We start from the raw sequence: 27,221 nt of genomic DNA on the forward strand, positions 1-27,221 counted from the left end.
ACTGTATCACCGTTTGCATGTTTCCGTTTCCGTTTAAAAAAAATACGGGGAATAATAACTCGCAATTTTTAGCTATTTGCAAGTGTTTCCAGTGAATTAAAATGAGTAAGAAAAATAAACATGTTTACTCAAGTAAGCGGGAGACAAAAGATGAATATAAACAGTGGCTGAAGCCCTATTAGAGCAGACAGAACGAAGTGTATTTGCACGTCGTGTGACAAAACTTTTAGGTATCATTTAATTTAGTAGGAGTGCGCTAAAAAAATCACAAGAAAATCGTTAAACCTCAGCAAAATAGTGAATCACATCAATCTAATAATCGAATTACGTCATTTCCAAAGGTGTGACAAGTGATGGTTTTGTCATTTTTGCATTACATAATAAAAGTTGTTCAGATTAGGTCGTGGTTTTGAAAAAATATAGTGCTTGAAAAATTGTAAAAAGTTCTTGAAAAGTCCTTGAAAAGTGCTTGAATTTTGTCTCTGATATTCTGTATGAACCATGGTGTCCACTCTGTATCTCCTAAACCCCTTGAAGGATTTTCGTGAAACTTGGGTCAAATGATCACCTCATCAAGATGATGTGCAGAACTCATGAGTCAGCCATGTCGGCTCAAGGTCAAGGTCACAACTCTAGGTCAAATATTTGAGCCTTCCATTTTGTGTCCGCTTTGTATCTCTTAAACCCCTTGAAGGATTTTCTTGAAACTTGGGTCAAATGATCACCTCATCAAGAGGATGTGCAGAACTCATGATTCAGCCATGTCTGCTCAAGGTCAAGGTCACAACTTTAGGTCAAAGGGTTGAGCCTTCCATTTTGTGTCCGCTCTGTATCTCCTGAACCCCTTGAAGGATTTTCATGATACTTTGGTCAAATGATCACCTCATCAAGACGATGTGCAGAACTCATGATTCAGCCATGTTTGCTCAAGGTCACGGTCACAACTCGAGGTCAAAGGTTTGAGCCTTCCATTCTGTGTCCGCTCTGTATCTCCTAAACCCCTTGAAGGATTTTCATGATACTTGGGTCAAATGATCACCTCATCAGGACGATGTGCAGAACTCATTGAGTCAGCCATGTCGGGTCAAGGTCACAACTCAAGGTCAAAGGTTTGAACTCTGTATCTCCCAAACCCCTTGAAGGATTTTCATGATACTTAGGTCAAATGATCGCCTCATCAAGACGATGTGCAGAACTCATGAGTCAGCCATTTTGGCTCAAGGTCAAGGTCACAGCTAGAGGTTAAATGTTTGAGCCTTCCATTTTTTGTCTACTCTGTATCTCCTAAACCCCTTGAAGAATTTTTTAATTCATTGATGTCGACATACATGGACTATAAATTATAATTAACAACATCAATGCTTCCACTCAATACCATCAACCCTTTCACTATCCATAACAGCGGTGGGGGATATAGCTGTCTTTCAGACTGCCTTGTTACTAATAGAATTTCCGGTTCAAGTTGCAATGCACTTTTGCTGTATCTCCAGTATTACTAAATAGATTTGATTCAAACTGAAAATAGTTGTTCCGAAATAGCCGCCTTATATGACACATGGTGCATTACTTTTGCAGAAGTTTTCCATGAATTATGTTCCTTTTATACTGATTAAATGTTTTGAGACTTAAGCTATTGTCCAATATCTTCATCCACATTTGAGTCATTAAACACTCCATTGACAGCTTCAGCTTCCTCAGATGAGCCCAATTTCACTATCCAGCATTTAAATAGTCAAGCGCGATGTCTCCTGTGGCAGCTCTTGTCCTTGTCCTATCTGAGCATAACTCCAAAAAGTACTGAAGATATTTAAATGAAACTTGAAATACGGATAGATGTTGATGAAAGACACCTTACTCTTACTCTGTTTTCAGTACTTTTCAAATTACACCCCGTTTGTATATAGTTTTTAGCTCACCAGAGCACGAAGTGCTCAAGGTGAGCTATTGTGACCGGTCATTGTCCAGCATCCGTCGTGCGTCGTCCGTCAACTTTTGCCTTGTTAACACTCTAGAGGCCACATTTGTGACCCAATCTTTATGAAACTTGGTCAGAATGTTTGTCTTGATGATTTCTAGGTCAAGTTTGAAACTGGGGCATGTGGGGTCAAAAACTAGGTCAGTAGGCCAGATCAAAGGAAAATCTTGTTAACACTCTAGAGACTACAGTTTAAGTTGGAAACTCATGAGAATTGGTCAGAATGTTTGTCTTGATGATCCCTAGGTCAAGTTGGAATCTGGGTCATGTGGGGTCAAAAACTAGGTCACCCGGTTGAATCAAAGGAAAAGCTTTTTAACACTCAGAGGCCACAGTTGTAACCCAATCTTTATGAAACTTGGTCAGAGTGTTTGTATAGATGATCTCTAGGTCAAGCTTGAAACTGGGTCATGTGGGGTCAAAAACTAGGTCAGTAGGCCAGATCAAAGGAAAATCTTGTTAACACTCTATATAGTCCACAGTTTAAATTTGAAACTCATGAGAATTGGTCAGAATGTTTGTCTTGATGACCTCTAGGTTAAGTTTGAATCTAGGTCATGTGGGGTCGAAAACTAGCTCACCTGGTCAAATCAAAGGAAAAACTTGTGAACACTCTAGAGGTAATCTTTATGAAACTTAGTCAGAATGTTTGTATAGATGATCTCTAGGTTAAGTTTGAAACTAGGTCATATGGGATCAAAAACTAGGTCAGTAGGCCAGACCAAGTCTGGTGAGCGATATAGGGCCATCATGGCCCGCTTGTTCTTTTTATTTTGATCACTCACCTAACCTCGTCCCTCCGTCGTCCGTCAGTCCACACTTTTTCCAGATGTCTTCTCTCAAACTATTGGTCTCTCAAAATAAGCTAACAGCTTCCTACTCAATCCTGTATGCCTTTTTGATATATGTACATGTTGTAAATGAATCGTGATTAATAAAATGTTGTTTAAACCAAGCTATTGGTCAGAATTACACTAAATTGGTCAGTAACATACTGGCATAGTCCTCTATCCACTTTTATCCAAATGTTTCAGCGTGGTCCCTTTTAGGGCTGCCAGAGCTAAAAATAGAAATACCTCTAAATTACTTATTCTCACGAACTGCTTGGTGGATGGTCTGTAGCATCGTTAAAAGGTTCTCTCCAAAATTTGTTCAAATGGAGGCACTTTAGAGCTAAAAATAGAAATACATTTAAATGACTTATTGTCATAAAATGCTGGCCGGATAGTCATCAGACTTGCCTTTGGAGAGCATGGTCACATTTCTGTTGAAAAACTAGAAAATACTGCCTTCCCGCTTTCATGCTTATTTGGGAAATATAATTATTGATATATGTTTGAGCTGTGAAAGTCAGGAGAGTGATTTAGATCTGTTATTGTCCTTTTATTCATACAAATATTCAGTACTAAAAGAAAAAAAAGTGTAAACACTGCCAATTGCTCAGTGGTAGTCAAGCACTGTCATAAATTTCATAATATAAACTTCTTATTTCTATTTCAGCTAAGGAATGGACAAGACATCATGCATCTAACTGACAAAGACTCCACTAGACACTCCATTATTGTGATTTCTCATCTCTCATAGTCATCATCATCATTGTCACCATGGCAACTAGCTCAGTGATGCATTTACATCACTCAATGTTCACAGAAAGTATTGACCTGTTACCTGAAATGATGTCAACAGTAACACTGTGATCGTATATATCTCATAAATATCTACAAAAATAATCAAAAGACAGAATATTTATATTCAAGTAGTTTTCTTGCACTTCTGAGAGACCCTCTTCAACCTTATTGCAGTAAGTTATATACTCACGCCATAGGCTGGGTACTGCCACCTGACCAAGTATTATCCTGATTAATATGTTCTTGAAAAGACTTACCAGTATATTTATTTCTTTTGTTCATTAAGTCAATTGTCAAGGTTATGAAATTTTGTTAATTATATAATTTGTAATATTTGCTGTTTGCCTCAAGAGTTTTTGCAGTTGATAATGTCAGGTCAGTGTTTTACTGATGCAGGGTTTCAGGTGTTCAGGCTAGGCGTACACACCAACATTGTCAGTCATTTAGGAGTCACATGTATGTATTCGGCTGAGTATAAAAAGCGGTTCATGGTTGCATTATATCTAGCAGGAAGTGCTGTAAATGGTTTACATGATTAATTAGGAGTTGCTATCATATACTGCTGCTGGAACAAGTGTATAAATTTATTAATGAACAAAGTCTTAATTGTCAGACCCATAAAGAACATCTGTATGTAATTATATTGATAGAAACAACAAATCAATTTGTTCACAGTAGCAGTAAAAGTAAATTTATCCAAGTTTAAATTTTGTATTGTAAGGGCACCTCATTAGCTGTGTATCTTCACTTTGATATTTTCTGCCAGCCAAAATAACTTGTTCTTGTAAAATTATTTTTGAGTGAAACCTATGACACCATATAATAAACTACTGTTTCTAAGTCCTATTTATTTCCAGATGAAATATGTATCAAAGTATATTTAATTGCAGTGTTAATTGTTGAGGAAGATACACTCTTTGTTTCTTTATTTTCCCCGCCACATAGCAGAATGAAATAAATGTTGCTATGTATGAAGGAGCTGTATGAATGCTGTATGTTAGATATGTTTGCTGATATGTGTATGTTAATGATGATGTTATATATATTATATACTACTCTCCTCATACTTACTACATGTAATTCTAGAATCTGTTCCATTTTGAGGAAGTTGTTCAGCTTGTTGTCAGGACGTCAGTGACTCTTACACAGTTACAGCCAGTGCCTCAAGTAACATGGAAAGTGTTGGGAGATTTCCTCCATTGTTAAAGCTTCAAAGGCAAATTGTGTCAAGGTGATTTATTACCCAATAAAACAAACCACGGTTAATATCTTACATCAGTTAATGTCTGGTTACATGGCGATAATATTGAGCGTTGGTATATTTCAAGATGGACTTCATTTCATATCAGTATATCTGCTACAACCATTTACAAACTTGAACATTTGCTGGTGGTTTGATTTGTAGGGTTTCAAGTCATACTGACACGATCTGGCCATACAATGATTTTCCATCTGATGGTGTTTTTTTTTTAATTTATACTAATATTGTTACCTTAATTGTGTAGGCACTTCTGGATTCTGGTAGTGTAATTCATCTTAGTGATTTATAGAGTGCAGATGAAATGTGTATTTCATTTATTTGTAGAAGAATCACCTTAATTTCATTTTGAAATATTGTCACCTTAGCGCAAAAGGTGGATAACTGCGTTGGTATACAGAGGCACATACCTCCTCCTTGCACAGAGATGACAGTATTCTACAATACACAAATTCTTTTGCAAACCTGAGTTTCACAGAATTGTATGCATTAAGAGATGAACAAGAAAATCAAATATTTGATGTTTTTTATACACTTATGTTGTATATGAACTTGATGTTATCAAATTGAGATGTTTTTCAAGAGCTGTGTATATTATTTTTGTTTCAAAACTGGAAATTACACTGGATATATTTAGATCTGGGCACTTTGTGCCTCCCGAAATATTTAGGGCAACACTATTTTTCCTTGTCTTGAAGTGTGTCCGCCTGGGTTTGTCATAGATATCTCAAAAAGTATTTGATCTAGAGTCATCAAATGTCGTAGGATTGTTATTCAGCGTGTGAAAATGAGCACATTGGGTTTCATTTGTGATTTCAATTATTACGGTCCACAGCAGTCAAAAATATATGTAAAAGGCCTGTTTCACACAAAGTATTTGCCGTAGAGTTACGAAACCATATGGGTATATGATTCAGCATGTGAAGTTTTGTACCTAGGGTTTTGTTTGAAATTTCATACTGCACGACTAGAGCTATGTCCCTTGATTTAGTCAAAATATACATAATGGGCTTAAAAGTTTGTGTTGCATATATCTCAAAAAGCATTTGACCTAGAGTCCTGAAACCCTATAAGAATATTATTTGGCATGCACCTTAGGGTTTTATTTGAGATTTCAGTCCTCAAGACCAGACTTATGGCCTATGATTTTGTAAAAATAATGTACAAACAGTATTTTATCTTGAAGTCATAAAACTTTATAGGAATGTTGTTCAGCATGTGGTGTTTTGCATCTGGAGTTTTATTTTGATATTCCTTCCACTCCTATCCCCCTACAACTTGAGTCCGAAGAAGAAGATAAAAAAAGGATATTTTTTACTTTTTCTGTTTCTTTTGTCTTTTGTTTCTTGATAATGTTTTTAAACACCTGATGAATCATATACCAAACCTAAGGTAATATGAAAGTTTACTTAGCCTTGCATTGTCAGTAAGTAACATATGACCGTATTGACACAGGAAATTTGGCACAAGTGTCCTATTGAGGCACATCTAGTTTTGTCTTAAGTTTTGAATCCAGATGTAACAGAATCTGTTCGATATTTATTTTGTGTGTTTATTTTTCTTTAAAATTAACACCAGGCCAGTTAAGTCTAGTGCTAATTTCTCTGTGAATAAATGACATGTGCATGAAAAATGCTTTTCACCATGAAGTACAAATGGATGGTTTTATTCATTTTTAAGTTGTTGCTTTCTTAGGATATTGTTTAATACATGCTTCTCAGTTTCAAGGTCCGTGTAACCTCAGGGTACCTAGTTTCAACTGAACTTCCCAGTACTGGCTATTCAACTCATGCTTTACATATAGCTGAAAACTGCTAATACATAGAGTAAGCCCCAGTCTATGTGACATTTTTTAATGTTACCCATTTTTATCAGATTTTGTTAAAGTGCTTATAATATGTAGATTGTAAATTGTTCTTATTTAAGAAAGACTGTGTAACTGAAGAGAGTTCTTGTTTGTATGTGTTGTAATATAATGTCTTTTTGATTAATTCTGTTCTGTTGTTTTTTTTTTTACCATAATTTTGAACAAGCTTTCAACAAGCTGCCTGGTCTTGGTCCAATGTTCCATAACCAAATACTAGAAGTTCAAGGTTCCAGCTTACTTCAGTCGTTTTCTAAGGAGTCTGAAAAACACCAGACTGGTTAGTAAAGAGCAGACAAAACAAACTCCAGCACTGACTGTTTCTTAGCAGTCTGAAAAACTCCAAACTGGTTGGTTATGAGCAGAATTAAACAAAAGAAAAACAGGCACTGAGTGTTCCTTAGCATTTGAAAAAAATACAGCTGGTTTGTTGCTGGCAGACTAAACTCCAGCGCTGTCTGTTTCTTACAAGTCTGAAAAACTTAAGATCTGGTTGGTTAAGAGCACTCTAAACAAACTTCAGCACTGGTTGTTTCTGAAAGGTTTCAGCGCTGCCTGTTAAGAGTGAAACAAGGGCTGTCACTATTTACCCCCGAAGCATGCCCAAGAATGCTACAGTTGTCTGCTAAAAAAAATCACATCATTTTGTGATCTTGACCTTGACCCGAGAGACCAGGGACATAACCAGTGACACACCTCAATATGATTAACATTTGTGTCAAATTATTTTCAAATCCCTTGATAAATGGCAGTTATGGACCAGACAAGAAACACCTTTGACTTCTAAGTGTGACCTTGGAGCTACGGGTCTGGATCTTGCACTTGACACATCGTCTTATTATGGTGAACATTTATGCCAAGTTATTTCAAAATCCATTTATGGAAGGCAGAGTAACAGCCCGGACATAAATTTACACAGACGGACATACGAACGGAAAGTGCGATTTTAATATGCCCACCTTCAGGGGCACAAGAACTCCAGAATTGTTTGGTTATGAGCAGACACCAGCACTGGTTGTTTCTTAGGATTCTGAAAAACTTCAGAACTGTTTGGTAATGAAGAGACTTAATAGCACTGCCTGTTTGTCTTGGAACTGGTTGTATGGACTCTAGAGAGGTCACAAGGTTTTTCTATTTTTAGACCTACTGACCTAGTTTTTGATGGCACGTGACCCAGTTTCAAACTTGACCTAGATATCATCAAGGTGAACATTCTGACCAATCTTCATGAAGATCCATTCAAGGGTATGGCCTCTAGAGAGGTCACAAGGTTTTTCTATTTTAAGACCTACTGACCTAGTTTTTGATCGCAGTTGACCTAGTTTCAAACTGACCTAATACATCAAGTAAATTCGACATTTCAACTATATCTTAGAGGTCACAGGTTTTCATTTGACCAGACTATTTGAGCATACCATTCGACTGACTAATATCATAAGTGAAATTAGACATTTTATGATCCAAATATCTAGAGAGGTCACAGTTTATTTTAGACCTATGACTAGTTTTGAGCATGACCCAGTTTCGATTTGACCTAGATATCATCAGATGACATTGACTCATAAGATCCATAAATTGCCTTGAGGGTCACAAGCATTTGACCACACCAGTGACGCATCAACACAACTGACCTAGATATCATCAAGGATGACAAATTCGACTAAGTCAGTTTTCATATTACAAAGATCATTTAAAGCTGATGGATGCGTCACTAGAGAGCTTGGTGACAGGTTTTTCTATATTTTGCACCTACTGTCTAGTTTTGACGCACATTACCATGTTTCTATCTTGATAGATATTCATCAACTGATATATTTCAGATCGATTTTACTACCAGATCCCATGAAAAATAGGCCTTAGAGAGGTTCACAAGATTTCATTACTTTGACCTTACTGACCTAGTATTTTGAGCATATGACCGTTCGAAAGTTGTCTAGATGTTCACCTTGATGAACAGTTCTGTTCCGAAACTGGTTTCCATCAAAAAATCACATGTAAAAATTGACCTCTGAGCGGTTTCACAAGCAAAGTTTACGCACACACGTCACGGAATGGACGGACGGTACGGACGCTGGGAGATCACAAAAGCTCACCTTGTCACTTTGTGACAGGTGAGCTAAAAATGTTGCGACCTACAGTTATGGTTCCTTGTCACTGCATTTCCACCCAATGAGGTCTATCATTGTATAAAGTTACAACTTGATACCTTTAATACTTTTTTAGCTCACCTGTCACAAAATGAGAAGGTGAGCTTTTGTGATCGCGCTGCGTCCGTCGTCCGTCCGTGCATGCATGCGTGCGTAAACTTTTGCTTGTGACCACTCTAGAGGTCACATTTTTAATGGGATCTTTATGAAAGTTGGTCAGAATGTTCACCTTGATGATATCTAGGTCAAGTTCGAAACTGGGTTACGTGCCATCAAAAACTAGGTCAGTAGGTCTAAAAATAGAAAAACGTTGTGACCTCTCTAAAGGCATTATTTTTCATAAGATCTTCATGAAAGTTGGTCTGAATGTTCACCTTGATGATATCTAGGTCAAGTTCGAAACTGGGTCACGTTCCGTCAAAAATTAGGTCAGTAGGTCAAATAATAGAAAATCCTTGTGACCTCTCTGGAGGTCATATTTTTCATGGGATCTGCATGAAAATTGGTCAGAATGTTCATCTTGATGATATCTAGGTCAAGTTCGAAACTGGGTCACGCCCGGTCCAAAACTAGGTCAGTAGGTCAAATAATAGAAAAACGTGACCTGTAGAGGCCAGTATTTTTCATTGGATCTGCATGAAAATTGATCAGAATGTTCATCTTGATGATATCTAGGTCAAGTTTGAAACCGGGTCAACTGCGGTCAAAACCTAGGTCAGTAGGTCAAATAATAGAAAATCCTTGTGACCTCTCTAAAGGTCATATTTTTCATGGGATCTGCATGAAAATTGGTCGGAATGTTCATCTTGATGATATCTAGGTCAAGTTCGAAACTGGGTCACGTCCGATTCAAAACTATGTCAGTAGGTCAAATAATAGAGAAACCTTGTGACCTCAGTAGAGGCCGTATTTTTCATTGGATCTGCATGAAAATTGATCAGAATGTTCATCTTGATGATATCTAGGTCATGTTCGAAATTGGGTTTCTGTATTTAGCTCTAGCAGTGGCCCCTAAATGGGGCCAAGTGCCCCCATTTGAACAAACTTGAGAGAGGAAGGTATGCTGATGCTTCGGACCAAGTTTGAAGAAGATCCATCCAGTGGTTCATGAAAAGTTGTTTAAAGGTATAACAATTTTTAGCTGTAGGAGCCTCTAAAAGGGGCTAAGTGCACGCATTTGAACAAATTTGAGAGAGAACCTTACACGGCTACTGATAAAGGGACGAAGTGCCTCTAATTGAACAACTGTGAGAGGGAACCTTGCCAGGATGATACAGACCAAGTTTGGTATAATTTTGACCGGTATGTCTTAGTAAAAATAACAGACGCAGGATACCGGACTATCCACATATACTTAAAGCTCACCGTGAACCCTAGGTTGAACAAACGAGAGAGGACGGAATATTGATGTTACTGACGAAGTTTGAAAAAGATCCATCCAGCAGTTCATGAGAAGAAATTGTTTGAATGTATTAAAATTTTTAGCTCTAGGGGCCTCTAAAAGGGGCCAAGTGCCCCCCATTTAAACAAATTTTAGAGAGGACCTTTGATGCTACAGATAAAGGGACAAAGTACCTCTAATTGAACAATTGTGTGAGGGAACCTTGCCAGGATGCTACAGACCAAGTTTGGTATAATTCTGACCAGTAGTTTCAGAGATGCCTAAGTAAAAATGTTCACAATGGACAACTGACTATCCACATATACTTAAAGCTCACCTTGCCCTTAAAACATGGCCACAGGGGATAGGACATGTCTTCTTTACTTATGTAATAACTGGTTGGAGAAATGTACAGTGAATTGGTGATTTAATTGGTAGTAAGTGTTCTAATAGCATTTTATAATCCCTGTCCCACCTTTGGTCCACCACTCATCCTGCTAGTGAATCATCTAGATTTTTATGCCTCCCACTGCCTTTGCTTTTCAGAAAAGTGTACTTAAGTACTCAGAAACAAGGAGCTGCGTTCAATAAATGCTTGATGCCCCCAGTGGCAACCTTGTCAATACAAAGCAACCCAGTCCAAAACGAGGTCAAGTTCAAGGTCAAGGTCAAACTGAGGTCAGGTGATATCTGAAGATGAGGAATGGTCACAGGTTACATCTGCATTAGTATCAAGTCATTCTAGTGAGGGGTATTGATGCTAGACGAAACGGTCCAATTTGGTTTACCAAGAGATGGCCCATATAAAGCAACCTAAGTCCAAAATGAGGTCAAGGTCAGACTGAGGTCAGGTGATGTCTGAAGATGAGGAATGGTCACAGATTACATCTGCAATGGTTTCAAGTCATTCTAGTTAGGGGTATTGATGCTAGACGAAACGGTCCCATTTGGTTAACCTCGTATGGACAGACGGACAAACGGACAGGACAATCACTATAAGCCTCCCGCATCAGTAGATGCCGGGGGCATAAAAATAGAAGAGGTTACAAATTTTGTCATACATAAGGTTGCCCAAAAAGTTTTATAAAAGGTATTTTCTACAAAACAGAATATGGACAGTGTAAGTACATGTGATGCAACACAAAACATATTTCACATCAAATAGGCCTTTGTTTGTATGAAGTATTCCTTTAAAGTTCTGAACATAATCAGTGTACACTCTATTAATTATTATTATGGCCTTCAGAGAAGAGGGGTATACTGATATGCTCATTGCCAGTCTGTCTGTATTTCAGTTTGTAGACCATCCGGTTTCTGATTAACAACTAGAGAATGCTTGGTCACATTATGGTCAAATTTCAAAGACTGATTGTCTGGGTTCAGAAAATGACCCAATTATTCTAGGGATAGATAGGTCAAAGGTAAAGGTTACAGTAATCTCAAGACTGAAATGGTTTCTACTCAACAACTTATGACCTATTAGGCCTTCAGTCTTCAAAGATCATGTTTGCCTGTGGTTTGAGGGTGACCTGTATTGTTATTGGGCACAGCTCATATGTCAAGATCACAGTGACCTTGAGACTGAAACTGCATGTATTTTGTTGCATTTAACATTAGACGCTGCTTCTGTTCACCAGTCAGAAAATCTCATTTTGAAACGTCATCTAAAGAATATTCTCCCAGACTACCGGGTACGAGTGCATCATTAAAACAGTGGCATGTTATTACTAAAGCAGCATTATTGTAACTCTGGCACTGGTCCTTTTGCGGTACACCGCACATAGAAAATGAACGTCATACAATTCAATGGAACATAAGAGAGAAAGTAAGTATTCAAATGGAGATGCTTGACAACTGTTCTAAAAAAAGATTTATGTGTCTTGTATTCTGCACTTCCACTTGTTCCCATCTAAGATTTAATGTTTAATTTAAATCTCTTCTGTCCTGTTGAGAGTTATTCTCCAGACGAAAGGATGGACAAAGCAATACCTGTACTATACTCCTCCCTTTGTAGTAAATGTAAACCAAGAAATGATACAACTCTGTATTCTTTTCAGTTTTTATTATATTTGTTCATCTAAACATTGATTGGCTATATTATTGTGTCAACTGTAAAAAGATACCATCACTTAACTGTAAATAAAATTCATAAACACATGTACACATAAAATGAAAAAAGAAAAGAAAACAGGCAACAATATCACATTTCAATGACTAATTACATAAGAGTCTAAAACTTCCAGTTACATCCAATATATAACAAGAGATTCCAATTAAAGAGATACTAGGAAGTAGAAATACAGTAGATATACAGATAAATATATATTTATATAGATTAAGAATTCTTTCCATAAAACTTATGCATTTTCATGAGAAGTATAGAAAATTAAACATGCACTGGATTTCAGTAATATTAGTACTGGTAACTTGGAACAAGTTGTATTTTAAACATTCTCATTCACACGAATATCTCAAAACATGTTGGTCGCTTACACCAATGTGTAACATTCACGACAGCTGTGTTAGCAGTAAGACTGAATGAAGGCTCAATCTTTATTTAGTTCTGAAAACATTGAAAGAAATACATCCTTTTTGCAAATACCTTGCATTCACCAAATGTAACTTTGTGTGAACACTGAAACATAATAGTCAAACTATTTGTGTGAACACCACAGATGTCAATAAAATTGCAACTTGCATGAACACATTATTATTATGACTGTAAACAATTTATTTCAAACTTCTCTGCTGACTAAACAATGCTGAAAGAGACACAACATATTTCCAAACTTTGTTATATTGCACTCTAAGTAAATGCTTACATTATTCCATTTATCATATGATATTGCAGAGTTATTTACAGAACATTTATCCCTAGACCTGACACAAATTAATATATTCTGTCTTTGAACACAGACAATATGAAGGATTGACAATAGATTTCTGAACAACTGCATGAATGTAGGAACATACAACAATATAACTGCAAACCATAAAATGACCATGGCTAATTTCTCAATATTTTGTTATACACAGCCATTCTTAATTAAGAGGTAATAAGAAAGCCTGAAGTTTAAAATTTTACAGTATTTAGTTAGTTGGAGGAGTAGAGAGACAGACTGAGATTTCAACATAGTATGTGTAAAGGTACTACATCTTAAAATTTCTTATTGCAATAATTTATTTATTTATTTATTTGGGTTTTACGGCGCACCAACACAGTATAGGTTATATGGCGCCAAACAGGACTACAAATTTTGGTTCCACATCTCATTTACATCGAAATAAACTTATTGCAATAAATGCCAGCTTAAAACTGTCTTATAAATTACATTTAGTATCTTCCAATAAGTCCATTAAATGTAAATTGTTTCAAACATCAAAATTATGTTTTAGAAGAGCTTTATAAACATGTTATGTCTACATATGGCTAATATTTCAATATTTCAAATCCTGGTACTTCGGGCACGTAATGGAATTCAGTAATATTAGGCTTTAAATCTTGCATATATCCTTACCTGTACAAGTATAAAATTTCAACCACTCTTATTAAAGTCAACTATTTAAAAATTTGAGAAAATTACATAATTATATTATATACGTCATACAGAATTCCTGTAAACACTATGAGTCAGTTCACTACAAAGTTTTGAACAGGTAAAATTTGAACACAAAAAAGTACATGAATTGTCTAATTAATGTTTGTTTAACACTGATTACTTTAACATTTAATTCATTGATTCTGTAAAACTTTATTCACTAAGTTAAACAAACCCAACATCGCCTAAAGGTCTTTATGAGTTCAGGAATTTTAAGCAATAATCATTTTAAGGCAAAAATAGTACTGGTTTACAGAACTATAAAACAAACAGTTCAGTATGATTTAATACCAATACAGCAGGTCTGTAAACATGGTTGTAGAAGCTGAATAGTGTGAACAAAGATAATATCTACTACAGTACAGCTCGTTTCCAGCTGCTTAAACCATGGAGATTCAGAAGTCATTTGAGAACTTTTCTCAAACTATGTTCATCACCAGTTTAAAAAATCTAGTAAAAATCTTGAGATTTTCTTTGAAATATTATTTGAGCAATGCCTGTAGTCCTTGGAAATATTACTCCATGCATATTCACATACATGTATACATTCATTTCAACATGAAACCTAACAAAATTAAAGAATCTATGCCAGCTATATATAACTTAAATATTTGCAGTCACACTGATTCTAGTTGCACTGCACAGCACACAAAAACTGTAACATATTATACTGTTTAACACTGTATTTTTCAAAAGCACTTCGTAATATGCAGAAAAGTGTAAACAAGAGGGCCATGACAGCCCCATGTCCCTCACCTGACCCTGACCTTCTTTCTGACGAAGTTTGATGGGCAACCACCTAGTAGTTCATACATTGTAAGGTATTCCTACTTCTAGCTGTAGCTGTCCATTTGTGCAATCAAGTAAAAGCGTTTTGAACAAAACAAAAACTTCTCTGACTAAATAATTTGTTTCAGGTCATAAAAAACAACAAATGCATAATGTCAAAGAGCCATGACATCTTGTGAAGAAAACACAGTTTTTAAAAGTGATAATTTCTTTTGCTTTTTTATTTAACCACACTATTCCAAATTCTACACTTACATGATGCGTGACTAGTTTTGAGAAAAGAGTTATCTACAAGTGGACTAAAATGTGCCCGTCTACAAACAAACAAAATTAATACACCAACATTCTTATAAGCTACTGAATTTCTACTCTAGACAGGCTAAATCATATACATATCACTTCATATTCTAGACTAGGAATATGTCATTAGTGTAACTTTTCTGGGTTACTTTTTGCCATGTACATATTGCAATAAAAACTTAATTTTCCATGAAAGGAAAAAGGACATACCTACTACAAGTGGAGAAAGTATGTGTAGATATCATAAAAAATATTTTGCTTGATGATTTGTTTGTTTGTTTTGTGTTCAACATGGTTTTTCAACAGTATTTCAGTTATGTAATGGTGAGCAGCTAACCTAACCAGTGTTCCTTGATTCTGAACCAGTACAAACCTGTTCTCCGCAAATAACTGCCTACTTCACCACATGAAACAGAGGTGAAGGATGAATGATATCTTCTATCAAATTGTCATGTAGAACATATGCCCCGCCCTGGAATCGAACTCACCACCCTGCGATCCGTAGATCTGCATTCTCCCTATTGAGCTAAGAGGTTGGGCTTTTGCTTGAAGAAATTAAAACTGCAAATTTTCAATAAATATTTCCCTTGAGGCAGATATCCATGTGGATAAACTGAAAAAGATATCCGTGTCAACTTCAAAATAAATATTTTGCTTGACAGTATCTGTGAGGATTTTACAATAAATATTTCACTTGAAACAGATATCTATGCGGATTTCATACGAAATATTTCATTCAAAGAAGATATCTTTGTGGATTTCACTATGAATATTTAGCTTCAAGACTTGTATGGATTTAACAGCAAATATTTTCTTTGAGGCCAATACCTGTGTGGATTTCACTATAAATATTTCACCTGAAGATGTGTGGATTTCACAATAAATATCTACTGTCGATGACATTTCTAACCAAGCTGTTAGTAAATGGAAGGTATATTATATTTGTAAACATTTTTGCAATGTGTCTGTTTTCTAATTTCGGATAAGATGAATTTCGGACACATTAAAATTACAATTTCTGCAAAATATAGAATTTAAGACATTACTTTAAAATTAAACTCTACAAATAAAAATTTAATAATGCCCACACATGAGAATGTCAGTTTCTACAGAAGTATATACAAACTAAACTTTAATCTTCACACAGATTTCAATTTGTGTATTCTACTTCTGAAAGAATCCGGTGCATCTACAGTTCTTAATTTACTACAAAGTACCATGACTATATTTATACAGTGAACAGTGTTTGACTGCTTGACAAGAGACTTGTTACAACAAAATCTAAAATTTTGAAAATATTTTAGTAAGTGTCTGAAATATTCTGGTTGATAACTAGACAAACACTTCTGTATCATTAACTCAATCAGAAAATTAAAAGTTAGAACTTTAAACAGATTTTTGTGGACATATTTGTACAACGTGCTCTGTTCAAGAAGCCATTTCACAACAGTTTTGCTTCATTTTTTTATAAAATAATATTCGTTATATCAACTTTAAATAAAAAACAACAAACTGAGCCAGCTTGCTTAACAGGAAATATATAGCAAAATAAGTATAGAAAGCAAAAAAAGTAAAACCAAAAGTCTTATACTGTGTTGACTGAGGACATAATTATAGCATAATGGATAAAATATTGTGTGAACATTTATATGTCAAGAAATGATTATTATACATATAAGGTGATAATGTAAGAATATACAAGATGGTGAATACATGTCAAATATACTGCACACGGTGATCAAGCATATAGTAACAACATGCAGCAACTTTTAAAAATATTATTCCATGAGTATTTACAAATGTGATGACCTACACATTCACATTGTTTTCATCATCAAAATTAGTTTAACAATTTCTCTTCTGATTTTTCACAATTTCAATGAATGTTTTTATATTTGCAAACTACAACAAAAGAATATTTCACGTCAACCTTAACAATCTTTTTTATTCAACTTTTAGTTCATTAATATAATCTCAAACACAAATGAAAAGATGAAAGTTTGGTTTTGTTACTGACACCTAACAAACTTGTCTCTAAACACAACCATTGGCTCAGCATAACTCCAATATAATTATTGGTATGGTCCAGTTTTTTCAATCATTCAAATTTTCTTTTATCTTATACAGTTTTGACAATTATGCAAGTATAAAAGCTCTCATCCATGACAGAATTTGTTCATGCAAAAGAATTAGTCTTCAGTCAGACTCATCGCCACTTGCACTTGCGTTACTGCCGACACCTGGAAGGAAGCGCGTTCTGCTACTGTTCTCAGACTGTGTCACTGACTGTGTAGCTTCTTCAACCTAATGAGATAAGATTATAGAGGAAAAGAGAAATAGCAGTGAAGCAAACAGATATTACGTGCTAGGTGACCCGTTACCACTCTCGTTTGCATGCTCCTCCATTCCCGGGAGAAAATCCGAGATATTGCTCTCTGGATGCTTTAACGAATGTTTTGTCACCTCGACCTGACAATGAATTTAGAATATTACAAAGTTATAACATTAATTTTATTACAATATTTTGCCCTATAGATCTTAATCACTGACACATAATAGCAATTACTTTAAATGCCAAATTTAACTCTTGACTGACATTTCGTTTTCAGAGTTTTAGGTAGACACAATTGCTTGTAACTGCACTAGCAATTATGCCTTTGATCATTATTCAAAATATTGCTACCATAATTATATTAGAAACTTTTAATTCAACAAGAGGGCCATGATGGCCCTATATCGCTCACCTGTTATCATTGCACACGAGGACAAGAAGGTCATCAGAAAAAATATCTAAGTCAAAAGGACAGGAACAACAAAGGGAAGAAATTAAACCAAAAAGAAAAAAAAAATCTTACAAGGTACAGATATGTCAAAATACACCTAAAAATTGGAGGTACCATCCATGTTGTACCACAGAAAAGTGGTCTCGGTTTTTCCCTATGGCCAATAATAAAAAAGTTACTAAAAACAAGCTATTTATAGTAACGTAAATAGGAAGTAATTAAAAAAAAAAATGACTGTAAGTTAACAAAAGAAGGATCTGCCAAATAAATCTGTTGACATAAATGAAATTTCAGATCAGTATCTTCATTAGTTACGGAGATATACCCATTTTAATTTGAAATAAAGGGAGGTAATTTGACATAAAATCAGTCCATAGTTATCTACCCTCATTGACTCGGTCCAACTAATGACAATAATGAAATTTCAAACAAGTCATATAAGTACTTACTGATATAAATCCATTTTGATTACAATCAGGGGAGGTAATCAGATATAAAATAACTCTGGAACCTACGAATGGATTTGACTTGTCATGGAATCCAAGATTTATTGTTGTTGAAGATATTTTGGAAGTTTGTATCAAATAAAACCATAAATGAAGTCTCTATATGGCTGCAAAAGCCAAAATAGCCAATTTTGGACCTTTAAGGGGCCATAACTCTGGAACCCATGAAGGAATCTGGCCAGTTCAAGAAAAGAACCAAGATCTTGTGGTGATACAAGTTTTGTGCAAGTTTGGTTAAAATCAAATCATAAATGAAGCTGCTATTGTGCAGACAAGGTCAAAACAGCTAATTTTGGCCCTTTCAGGGGCCATAACTCTAGAATCCATTATGGGATCTGGCCGGTTCAAGAAAGGAACCTAGATCTTATGGTGACACAAGTTTTGTGCAAGTTTGATTAAATTCAAATCATAAATGAAGCTGTTACTGTGCAGACAAGGTCAAAATAGCTAATTCTGGCCCTTTCAGGGGCCATCACTCTGGAACCCATAATGGAATCTGGCCAGTTCAAGACAGGAACCAAGATCATATGGTGATACAAGTTGTGTGCAAGTTTGGTTAAAATAAAATCATAAATGAAGCTGCTATTGTGCAGACAAGGTCAAAATAGCTAATTCTGGCCCTTTCAGGGACCATAACTCTATAACCCATAATGGAATCTGACCAGTTCGAGGAAGGAGCCAAGATCTTATGGTGATACAAGTTGTGTGCCAGTTTGGTAAAAAATCAAATTATAAATAAAGCTGCTATTGTGCAGACAAGGTCAAAATAGCTAATTTTGGCCCTTTCAGGGGCCATAACTCTGGAACCTGTAAAGGGATCTGGCCAGTTCAAGAAAGGAACTGAGATCTTATGGTGATACAAGTTGTGTGCAAGTTTGGTTAAAATCAAATCATAAATGAAACCACTATCATGCAGACAAGAAACTGTTGACGCACGGATGCACGAGATGCACGGACTGACGACGGACGACGGGTGATCACAAAAGCTCACCTTGTCACTATGTGACAGGTGAGCTAAAAATACTTTTATTTATGTTGACAACATGAAATTAAAAGTAGAGCACCAAAAAGTCCTTAATTGCTCACCTGACCTTATTTTCACCTCCAATGTGCTTATTTTCACCTCCAATGACCCAGTTTCCAAATGGACTCACATTAAATAAGGAAAAAGGCCTGGTTTCATATAAATCAGGTAGAAAATGTCACCTCTTGTCTTTAGGTGGTGTCAGGTGTAATGTACATTGTATTACCTCTCATAAACAGAATCAGAGTGTTCTAATATGCTGCTAAGTTGCTTTCTAAGCTTTGAAAGGCTTTCATTTAAACAAATCTTAACACATTTTATGCGGATCAGGTGGAAAATGTGACCTCTGTGTTAACCAGTATTTCTTTGAACTGACCTTGTGACTTATTTTTTTTTACCCCATATATCCTAGTTTTGACTTAACTTTGAATTCATTTAGACAAACATCCTGAGGTCTCGTGTAGACAGCAGAAAATAAAGCCTCTTGAGTGTTTACAAATTTTTCCAATGATCTGACCTTGTGACCCAGTTCTTGAAACCAGATGACACAGTTTTACGAATTTAACCTTGAATTCATGAAGACATTCTGACAAGGTTTCATGAAGATCAGGCAGAATATGTCCCCTTTAGAGTGTTAAAATTGATCTTGTGACATAGTTTTTAAACTTAAATAACCCTATATTAAACTTGTCACAGTTACCAAATTTCATTAAGACTTGGCAAAAAATTGCGACTTCTGGTGTTAAAACTGTTAAAGAAACACAGGTCAATTGCTCAACTTGAACAATTTGTACCAAGCAAGTTAAAGTAGTTCTGCACGTTTGATAAACCGGAAGTAATGGCGTAACGTCATTTATCCAGAAAACATAGAATAAATCCTGGATTCAGCATACGGAAATGAAACATCATTTTACGAATTAATCGAAACCTGTGGTAAATTTATTACAATGGCACTGTTGCTATATGTCTAAAGTGAAAACATGATTTTAAAACATATGACACGTTAAAAAATCAAAATAATGTCTTAAAATTAGCGTGAAATGTCCGGTTCACTTTAATAATGGTCAAATATCTCAAAAATAAGCACACGGACCTATAAATTTTATTTCGCCAAATTATAGGCCATGTGTTTATTTGCAACTGTGAGAAGTTTCATCAAAATCTACATTGTAAGAAAAATTCTATTCGCGAAAATGTTACGAAAGTTATGATTTTCCCATAGACTCCCATTACGAAATATTGCGTGAGGTTCAAATTTTTCAAATCGGTCAAGCTAAAAATCAAGCACATGACCCTATCATTTTTATATGCTGAATTTTCTAGGTATATTCTGAAATTGTGAAAAATCAGAGTTTAATCAAATTCTACATTGTAGAAAAAGTTTCAATCCAAACGTGCAGAACTACCTTAACCATAAAAAGAAACCTTTGAGCATTTCATAATGTTTGATCTGTCTCATCCTCTTCATTTCTTCTGCAAACAAAGTAAAAATATTTCTAAATGCTAAACTGTGTAAATGATGATCAATGTGACTAACATACATACCTGTAATCTACTACAGATCGTCTGGTAGGTTTTGCTGTTCAATGTGTTTTCTAAGACACCTTGCAGTTCAAAATCAGAATAACACTTCTGCAAAAAACAGACAGTTTCTATATTATCTTTTCTTGTTTATGTTAAACATAATTATTTAACAATCTTTAAGCCATCCAAATATTATTTTCTAATCAGGATTATTTTTCAATCCTGAAAATAACTAATAACTTGTTCTTAAGTATTTCTAGTAAAGGTATGGAAATTCCTTGAAAAATGACAAATTTTCACAAAGCCAACTCCTGGTATTCAAATCTAAATAAAATGGATAAATTCTATTCATTAAAACAAAGTTATTTCACAATATTGTGAAACCATTTAATTTCATGAGCATAAATGTTTGTGGTTTGGGCTAAATGGCTATTTTATGAGGATATGAATTAGTGGATTTCAAATTTTGAGTACAAATGTGTATGAATCTGCTCAAACATGAAAATTAGTCCCTGCAAAATTTAATGATTTTACAATATACTGAAGTAGACAAGTACACGTATGCACGTACCCTGGTAATGGCCATGATACAGGTGAGCTGGTATGGATGCAGTGACAGGTCCAGTCTATCTGTCAACCAATCACAGATCATCTTCATCTCATCATGGTACCATTGCTGTAATTGGTCAATTGGTAATATATATATATTTTTTTTCCTGCAGATTTGTGACTCTTTCAGAAGATGTATATCTTTATGCATATATTACAAGTAAAACAAAGTGTATAACTACAGCTCTGATAAATTTTTGAGACATATGTCACTATTAAGACATTATTCTTCGATATGGTTCTTTGCAAATATTAAGTCTCACAAACAACTGCCCAGCACATGTTTGTGTTAAACTGCAACTCCCAATCAAATGCCCTAATATTAATGAATATGATGCTACAATTACCAAAACATATAGCTAAACAACTCCCTTTGCAAAGACTGGCTTTAAAGTATATACTGAGCACGTACTGTATTTACCCGATACCAAAATAAAACTTCACAATGTTTTAAAAGTTTATTGTTTCATAACAGTGTGATCTGGTAACATAACAGTCTTATCTGGTTAACATAACAGTCTTATCTGGTTAACATAACAGCGTTAACTGGTTAACTGGCTCACCTCAAATATGGACAGAACAAACAACTCATCAATAATTTTCTGTCGTAGAATATCGAGATTTCCTCGCATAAAATCTACGTAGGATTTGCCTAGTTCATTTACTGGTTTCTGAAAAGGAACAAGAAATCTAATAAACAGACTTTTTTCTACAGATTTAAATATGTTTACATGACTAGCATGACTGGCTATAATATTACAGGTTTCTTGAAAGACTTGTTACAAAATGCAGTAAAAACAACAATCATGTTGGTCACATATCTGACATTTGTCCTTATTGGAAACTGCATTTGCAAGGCCAACTTAAATGTCAGTAGTAGGTGCAGATACTGCTAACATGCATTATAGCAACACAGATATTTCCTGCTATCAGCGTTTATACAGGAAGATCACTTAAGTATATAATAAGAACATGAAGCAAGTATATATACTGGTACATATATTTATGTTCAACCGTTATCCTGCTAAATTTTTCTAAAATGGACTAGTCCATCATTCAGTTTGGGCAGTACTTACTATTCAAAGGGGTGTTCAATGAAAATTTACTGACTGAATAGCGAGCAGTGCTGACCATGATCAGTCTGCACTGGTCACAAAGGCAAAAGGTCCATTTGGTAAAGCCGTTTCTGAGAGACATACAGAACTTTCACTAAATTTCTATGATAAAAAATGCATAATTTTGAAGTTATGAAACCTGCTCTGTGATATCAAAGAGCTGTGATGAACCTCAAAGAATTCTGCTTTGGTGAAACTTTGAAATGTCATACAGTGAAGCTGAAAAATTTACAAATGTCTGTATTTATATCAATCAATTATTTCTAAAAGCCTTGCATGTAACTTACTGTAATGACAGAATATTACTTACTGTTAATGACAGAATGGAAGAAAAGAAGGTTCCTTCATCATATCTTGACAGCTTACTGAGAACTGACTCAAGCACTGACAGTAACTGAAATACAGGTAATCATTGTTACACATTGATTAAAAATTTACACAATGATATTCTTCTATTTAATTTCCACTGCTAAATTTCAAAACCACATAAAACTATAGTATTTATGTACTTTGTAAAAAACAAGAACTAATTTTAGCTACACTGTGAGGAAAAATCTAAGTCGACTTCCTTGGCCAAACCAGTAATAGCATAATATGAAACATCCAGTCATGTTCCAAGTGGGTTTAAACCCGTACCTTCTAGCTGAACGGCCAACATTTTAAACATCAAACATCTATAATGTTTAAAGTTTACTAAGTAGAGACATGAACCAAATGTATAAACAATACACCTGTTCACCTTTCCCCTACAAGGAAATATCTATATGGTAATTGTTAAATAGGTGTTAACTGTCTGCAGCAGTACTGTTCATAAGAGTCGACTATATTGGTAACAGGTGACAATTAGAAATACATACACAGAGGACAATATATGACTAATGACTGATTTTCCTTTCCATACATGGTGTTCAAAAAGCAAAATACAGTAAACCTCGCTTATAAGGAACAGCTAGGGACCTCTAAAAATTATTCCTTATAACCGAGGTTCCTTATATCCGTATAGCGAACTAGTTCCTTGTAACCGAGGTTTGTTTAATGAACACAATTTGTATAGTGAACTCTATTTGACTGACGTTTCATAAGGGCCACGTGTTCACACTCCAGGCCGACCCTGAATCTTTATGTGAGGAAGTTGCTTTTCTAGTAACGGTCCTTTCCTGGAGAGATGGTAAGGTAAACTGCCTGCATGTATGTGACTGAAATAGTGTTGAAACGCGGCGTTAAACCTAAACCAAGCCATAATGTTCGTCGGTAAGAATGACCGTAATTTATGTTTATAATTTGTCGGTCATTGCTATCTTCTTTTTAGAGAGCGCTACATGATGACTATAAGATATGTTGCAGTTACTCCCCTTACCTTGCTTGACTGCATGTTATGTGAATAGTCATCAATACTAATATAAAATATATGTTCAATTTTTCATTACAAATATGTTAAATTAGACTACCCATTAAAGTTTAATGTAGGGTGTTTATGACATACAGTATATTACGACTAGACAACGGCGTCATACATACGGATTACAGTGTAAATTATACCTATACTTTTGCTATTGTCCATTTTAGCACCTGCTATAATTTTTCATTGGAAATTTGGTAAACTGGACTGTTTGCTGGTCTTAATCACATGTAATTAGCACATTTATTAAATTTTATTCCTTTTCGTCCACTTTGTTAACATGAAATACCCAATACATGTAGCTGTCAAACATAATCTTGAGTAAATATAGTCTACTCTCGTTTAGTATTTGGTAATTTGATGATATTATATATTTTCTTTTTATCGTATCTGTAAATTAACAAACTAAAGATCACAGAAATGAAATAATATGTCTTTATTCATGTGCATGAAAGCGATTTTCATGAGCATGAAAGCGCGTGATAGTGCCGACGTTACTCTCATGTCATCAGCAATTCTCATGTACATTTCCAGTTTTCAATAATTTTTATTCTTTATGTCTGTTCACTATAACCGAGGGGTTTTCTATTGCATTTCGTACTTTGAGACTGGAAAAAGTATTCCTTATAACCAAGTTCCCTATAACCGAGGATTTTTACATTAAATAAAGAAGGAATTAGATCGGGGAATTGAAAACTGTTCCTTATAACCGAGTGTTCCTTATATCCGAGTTCCTTACAAGTGAGGTTTACTGTATACCACAATTACATCTTCCTGTAAAGAGACATTTCTAATGTAGGGTACAAAGAAGTAATGCAGCAGGTTTCAGGTGAATCATGTAGGAATTTTAAACTAGAGCTATCACTAAAGGTGATGAATGTACCCCCCACATGCACTGACACAGTACATTGCAATTTGACGCACACAAGATTGCATAATTATGTGGACTGTATGTATATAGACTGTATGTATACAGTATAGTAACAAAAAACAAAGTCCCATAACTATGCAGAATATTTATCTAATAGAACGTAACATGTACCATGCACAACTAGGGTTGATACTGATCACTTGTGTGAAGTTTCATTAAATTGTGTGCAAGGGTTCGGAAGATTAGGTGCGCACAAGACTGCATATGCAGACTGTAAGTACATAGTATGTGAACAAGAAACAAAGTCCCGTAACTCTGCAATTTTTGTCGTTGAAACAACCTAACATGCCCCATGCACAAGTACTGTTGTTACTGATCACTTGTGTGAAGTTTCATTATATTGTGTCAAGCGGATGAGGAGAGATGGTGCGCACAAGATTGTGTCTATGTATATAGTATAGTAACAAAAAACAAAGTCCCGTAACTCTGCAAATTTTTTTTCTGAAAGAACCTAACATGCCCCATGCACAACTACTGTTGTTACTGATCACTTGTGTGAAGTTTCATTAAATTGTGTCAAGGGGATGAGGAGAGATGGTGCGGACAAGATTGTGTCTACGGACAGACAGACGGACAGACAGACAGACAACCTGAAACCAGTATACCCACCCCCCCCCCCTTACAACTTTGTTGTCGGGGGGTACAGCACAAGACTGCATATGCAGACTGTATGTACATAGTATGTGAACAAGGAACAAAGTCCCGTAACTCTGCAATTTTTGTCGTTGAAACAACCTAACATGCCCCATGCACAAGTACTGTTGTTACTGATCACTTGTGTGAAGTTTCATTATATTGTGTCAAGGGGATGAGGAGAGATGGTGCGCACAAGATTGTGTCTATGTATATAGTATAGTAACAAAAAACAAAGTCCCGTAACTCTGCAATTTTTTTTTCTGAAAGAACCTTACATGCCCCATGCACAACTACTGTTGTTACTGACCACTTGTGTGAAGTTTCATTAAACTGTGTCAAGGGGATGAGGAGAGATGGTGCGCACAAGATTGTGTCTATGTATATAATATAGTAACAAAAAACAAAGTCCCGTAACTCTGCAATTTTTTTATCTGAAAGAACCTAACATGCCCCATGCACAACTACTGTTGTTACTGATCACTTGTGTGAAGTTTCATTAAATTGTGTCAAGGGGATGAGGAGAGATGGTGCGCACAAGATTGTGTCTATGTATATAGTATAGTAACAAAAAACATAGTCCCGTAACTCTGCAAATTTTTTTTCTGAAAGAACCTAACATGCCCCATGCACAACTACTGTTGTTACTGATCACTTGTGTGAAGTTTCATTAAATTGTGTCAAGGGGATGAGGAGAGATGGTGCGCACAAGATTGTGTCTATGGACAGACAGACGGACGGACAGATGGACAGACAGACAACCTGAAACCAGTATACCCCCCCTTACAACTTTGTTGTCGGGGGGTACAATAATCATACAAAAACTACCTTTTCTATGATACATTTGACCATCTGGACTTGAACCCTCTCCAGAAACTCGTCTATCTGGGTGTGGTACTGATGCTAAAATTCATAGTTAATTAAAACACATTATTCAATTTTAGACATTTCCTAGAAGTTTTAAAGATCTTGCGAAGTCATTACTATCATGTTTTTCAGTTACACTTGTATATCAGTTTGTGTTCTCATACTTCAAAAGTGAGGTTAATTGCAAGAATAATTATATTGTACACTTATTAGCTGAGAAGTTGTGCCTTAGCAGGATACTGACAGTCATATCTAATTTTTATTGCATAGAGTGCATAGCCAGAGTGCTAACTTAGGTTAATAAGTGCCACTACTCAGTGAAAGTATATTCATAACTTAATGTATCTTCCTGTAATCAAAACGTCACCGGGTGTGCCAGTAAATGGTTATTCACATGGATTAAGGGATTCTGTCCTGTTCAAGTTTTTTACTTTTTACAGTAAAATACATCATCACATGGTACATTAATTTTACATTTCCTGTTAAGTAAGAATCTTTTTTTTCAGGATAGAATAAGTTAGGCAAATTTGGACATCTCACACACAAGGAATGCAATATCGTCATTTTACAAATTAACTTCTGACAAGGATTATTTTACCATAGTGCTTGACTCATTATTTAGACATTAATCATTTAATTTACTGATTTACCAATACTTTCTTTATCAACATCTGATCCAATATCACTCTGACTAATATTCTTAGAAATTAATTCAATCCAGGATCAAAAAGCATCTACTCTATAAGGTGCAAAACAAAACAAGGCATAAAGACACTAAATCACTACACAAAGAAAATGTAGGTACCGTGGTTCCTGGCATTCGTCTGAGGCCATTCTGCACTAAACGTTTCTGAAGTTAAACAACACAACACAATATTCATGCAGGCAA

General features: G+C 35.3%; 2 protein-coding genes across 22 annotated transcripts in view; one reads left to right on the forward strand and one right to left on the reverse strand.

The window, feature by feature from the left end:
- The window catches only part of LOC123530189 (ubiquitin-conjugating enzyme E2 N), a 48,958-nt gene extending 45,291 nt beyond the window's left edge, over positions 1–3,667 (forward strand). The window contains exon 5 of the mRNA XM_053522004.1: positions 3,476–3,667. Within this exon, the coding sequence (XP_053377979.1) occupies positions 3,476–3,510 (35 nt within the window). The 3' untranslated portion in view covers positions 3,511–3,667. The remainder of the gene's footprint in view (positions 1–3,475) is intronic.
- An 8,633-nt stretch (positions 3,668–12,300) lies between these two features.
- The window catches only part of LOC123530277 (calcium-dependent secretion activator 1-like), a 110,525-nt gene continuing 95,604 nt past the window's right edge, over positions 12,301–27,221 (reverse strand). For 15 of the 21 annotated variants that reach the window (XM_053522014.1, XM_053522022.1, XM_053522013.1 and 12 more), the window contains 7 exons: positions 27,138–27,182; positions 26,294–26,368; positions 22,813–22,896; positions 21,951–22,058; positions 21,350–21,454; positions 20,800–20,886; positions 12,301–17,410 (listed from right to left, as the gene is read on the reverse strand). In XM_053522014.1, the coding sequence (XP_053377989.1) occupies positions 17,300–17,410; positions 20,800–20,886; positions 21,350–21,454; positions 21,951–22,058; positions 22,813–22,896; positions 26,294–26,368; positions 27,138–27,182 (615 nt within the window). In that variant the 3' untranslated portion in view covers positions 12,301–17,299. The remainder of the gene's footprint in view (positions 17,411–20,799; positions 20,887–21,349; positions 21,455–21,950; positions 22,059–22,812; positions 22,897–26,293; positions 26,369–27,137; positions 27,183–27,221) is intronic. The other 6 variants (XM_053522024.1, XM_053522023.1, XM_053522018.1 and 3 more) reach the window with 3 other exon arrangements.

The sequence above is a fragment of the Mercenaria mercenaria genome, chromosome 13 (genome assembly GCF_021730395.1).
Source record: "Mercenaria mercenaria strain notata chromosome 13, MADL_Memer_1, whole genome shotgun sequence".
Classification (NCBI taxonomy): domain Eukaryota; kingdom Metazoa; phylum Mollusca; class Bivalvia; order Venerida; family Veneridae; genus Mercenaria; species Mercenaria mercenaria.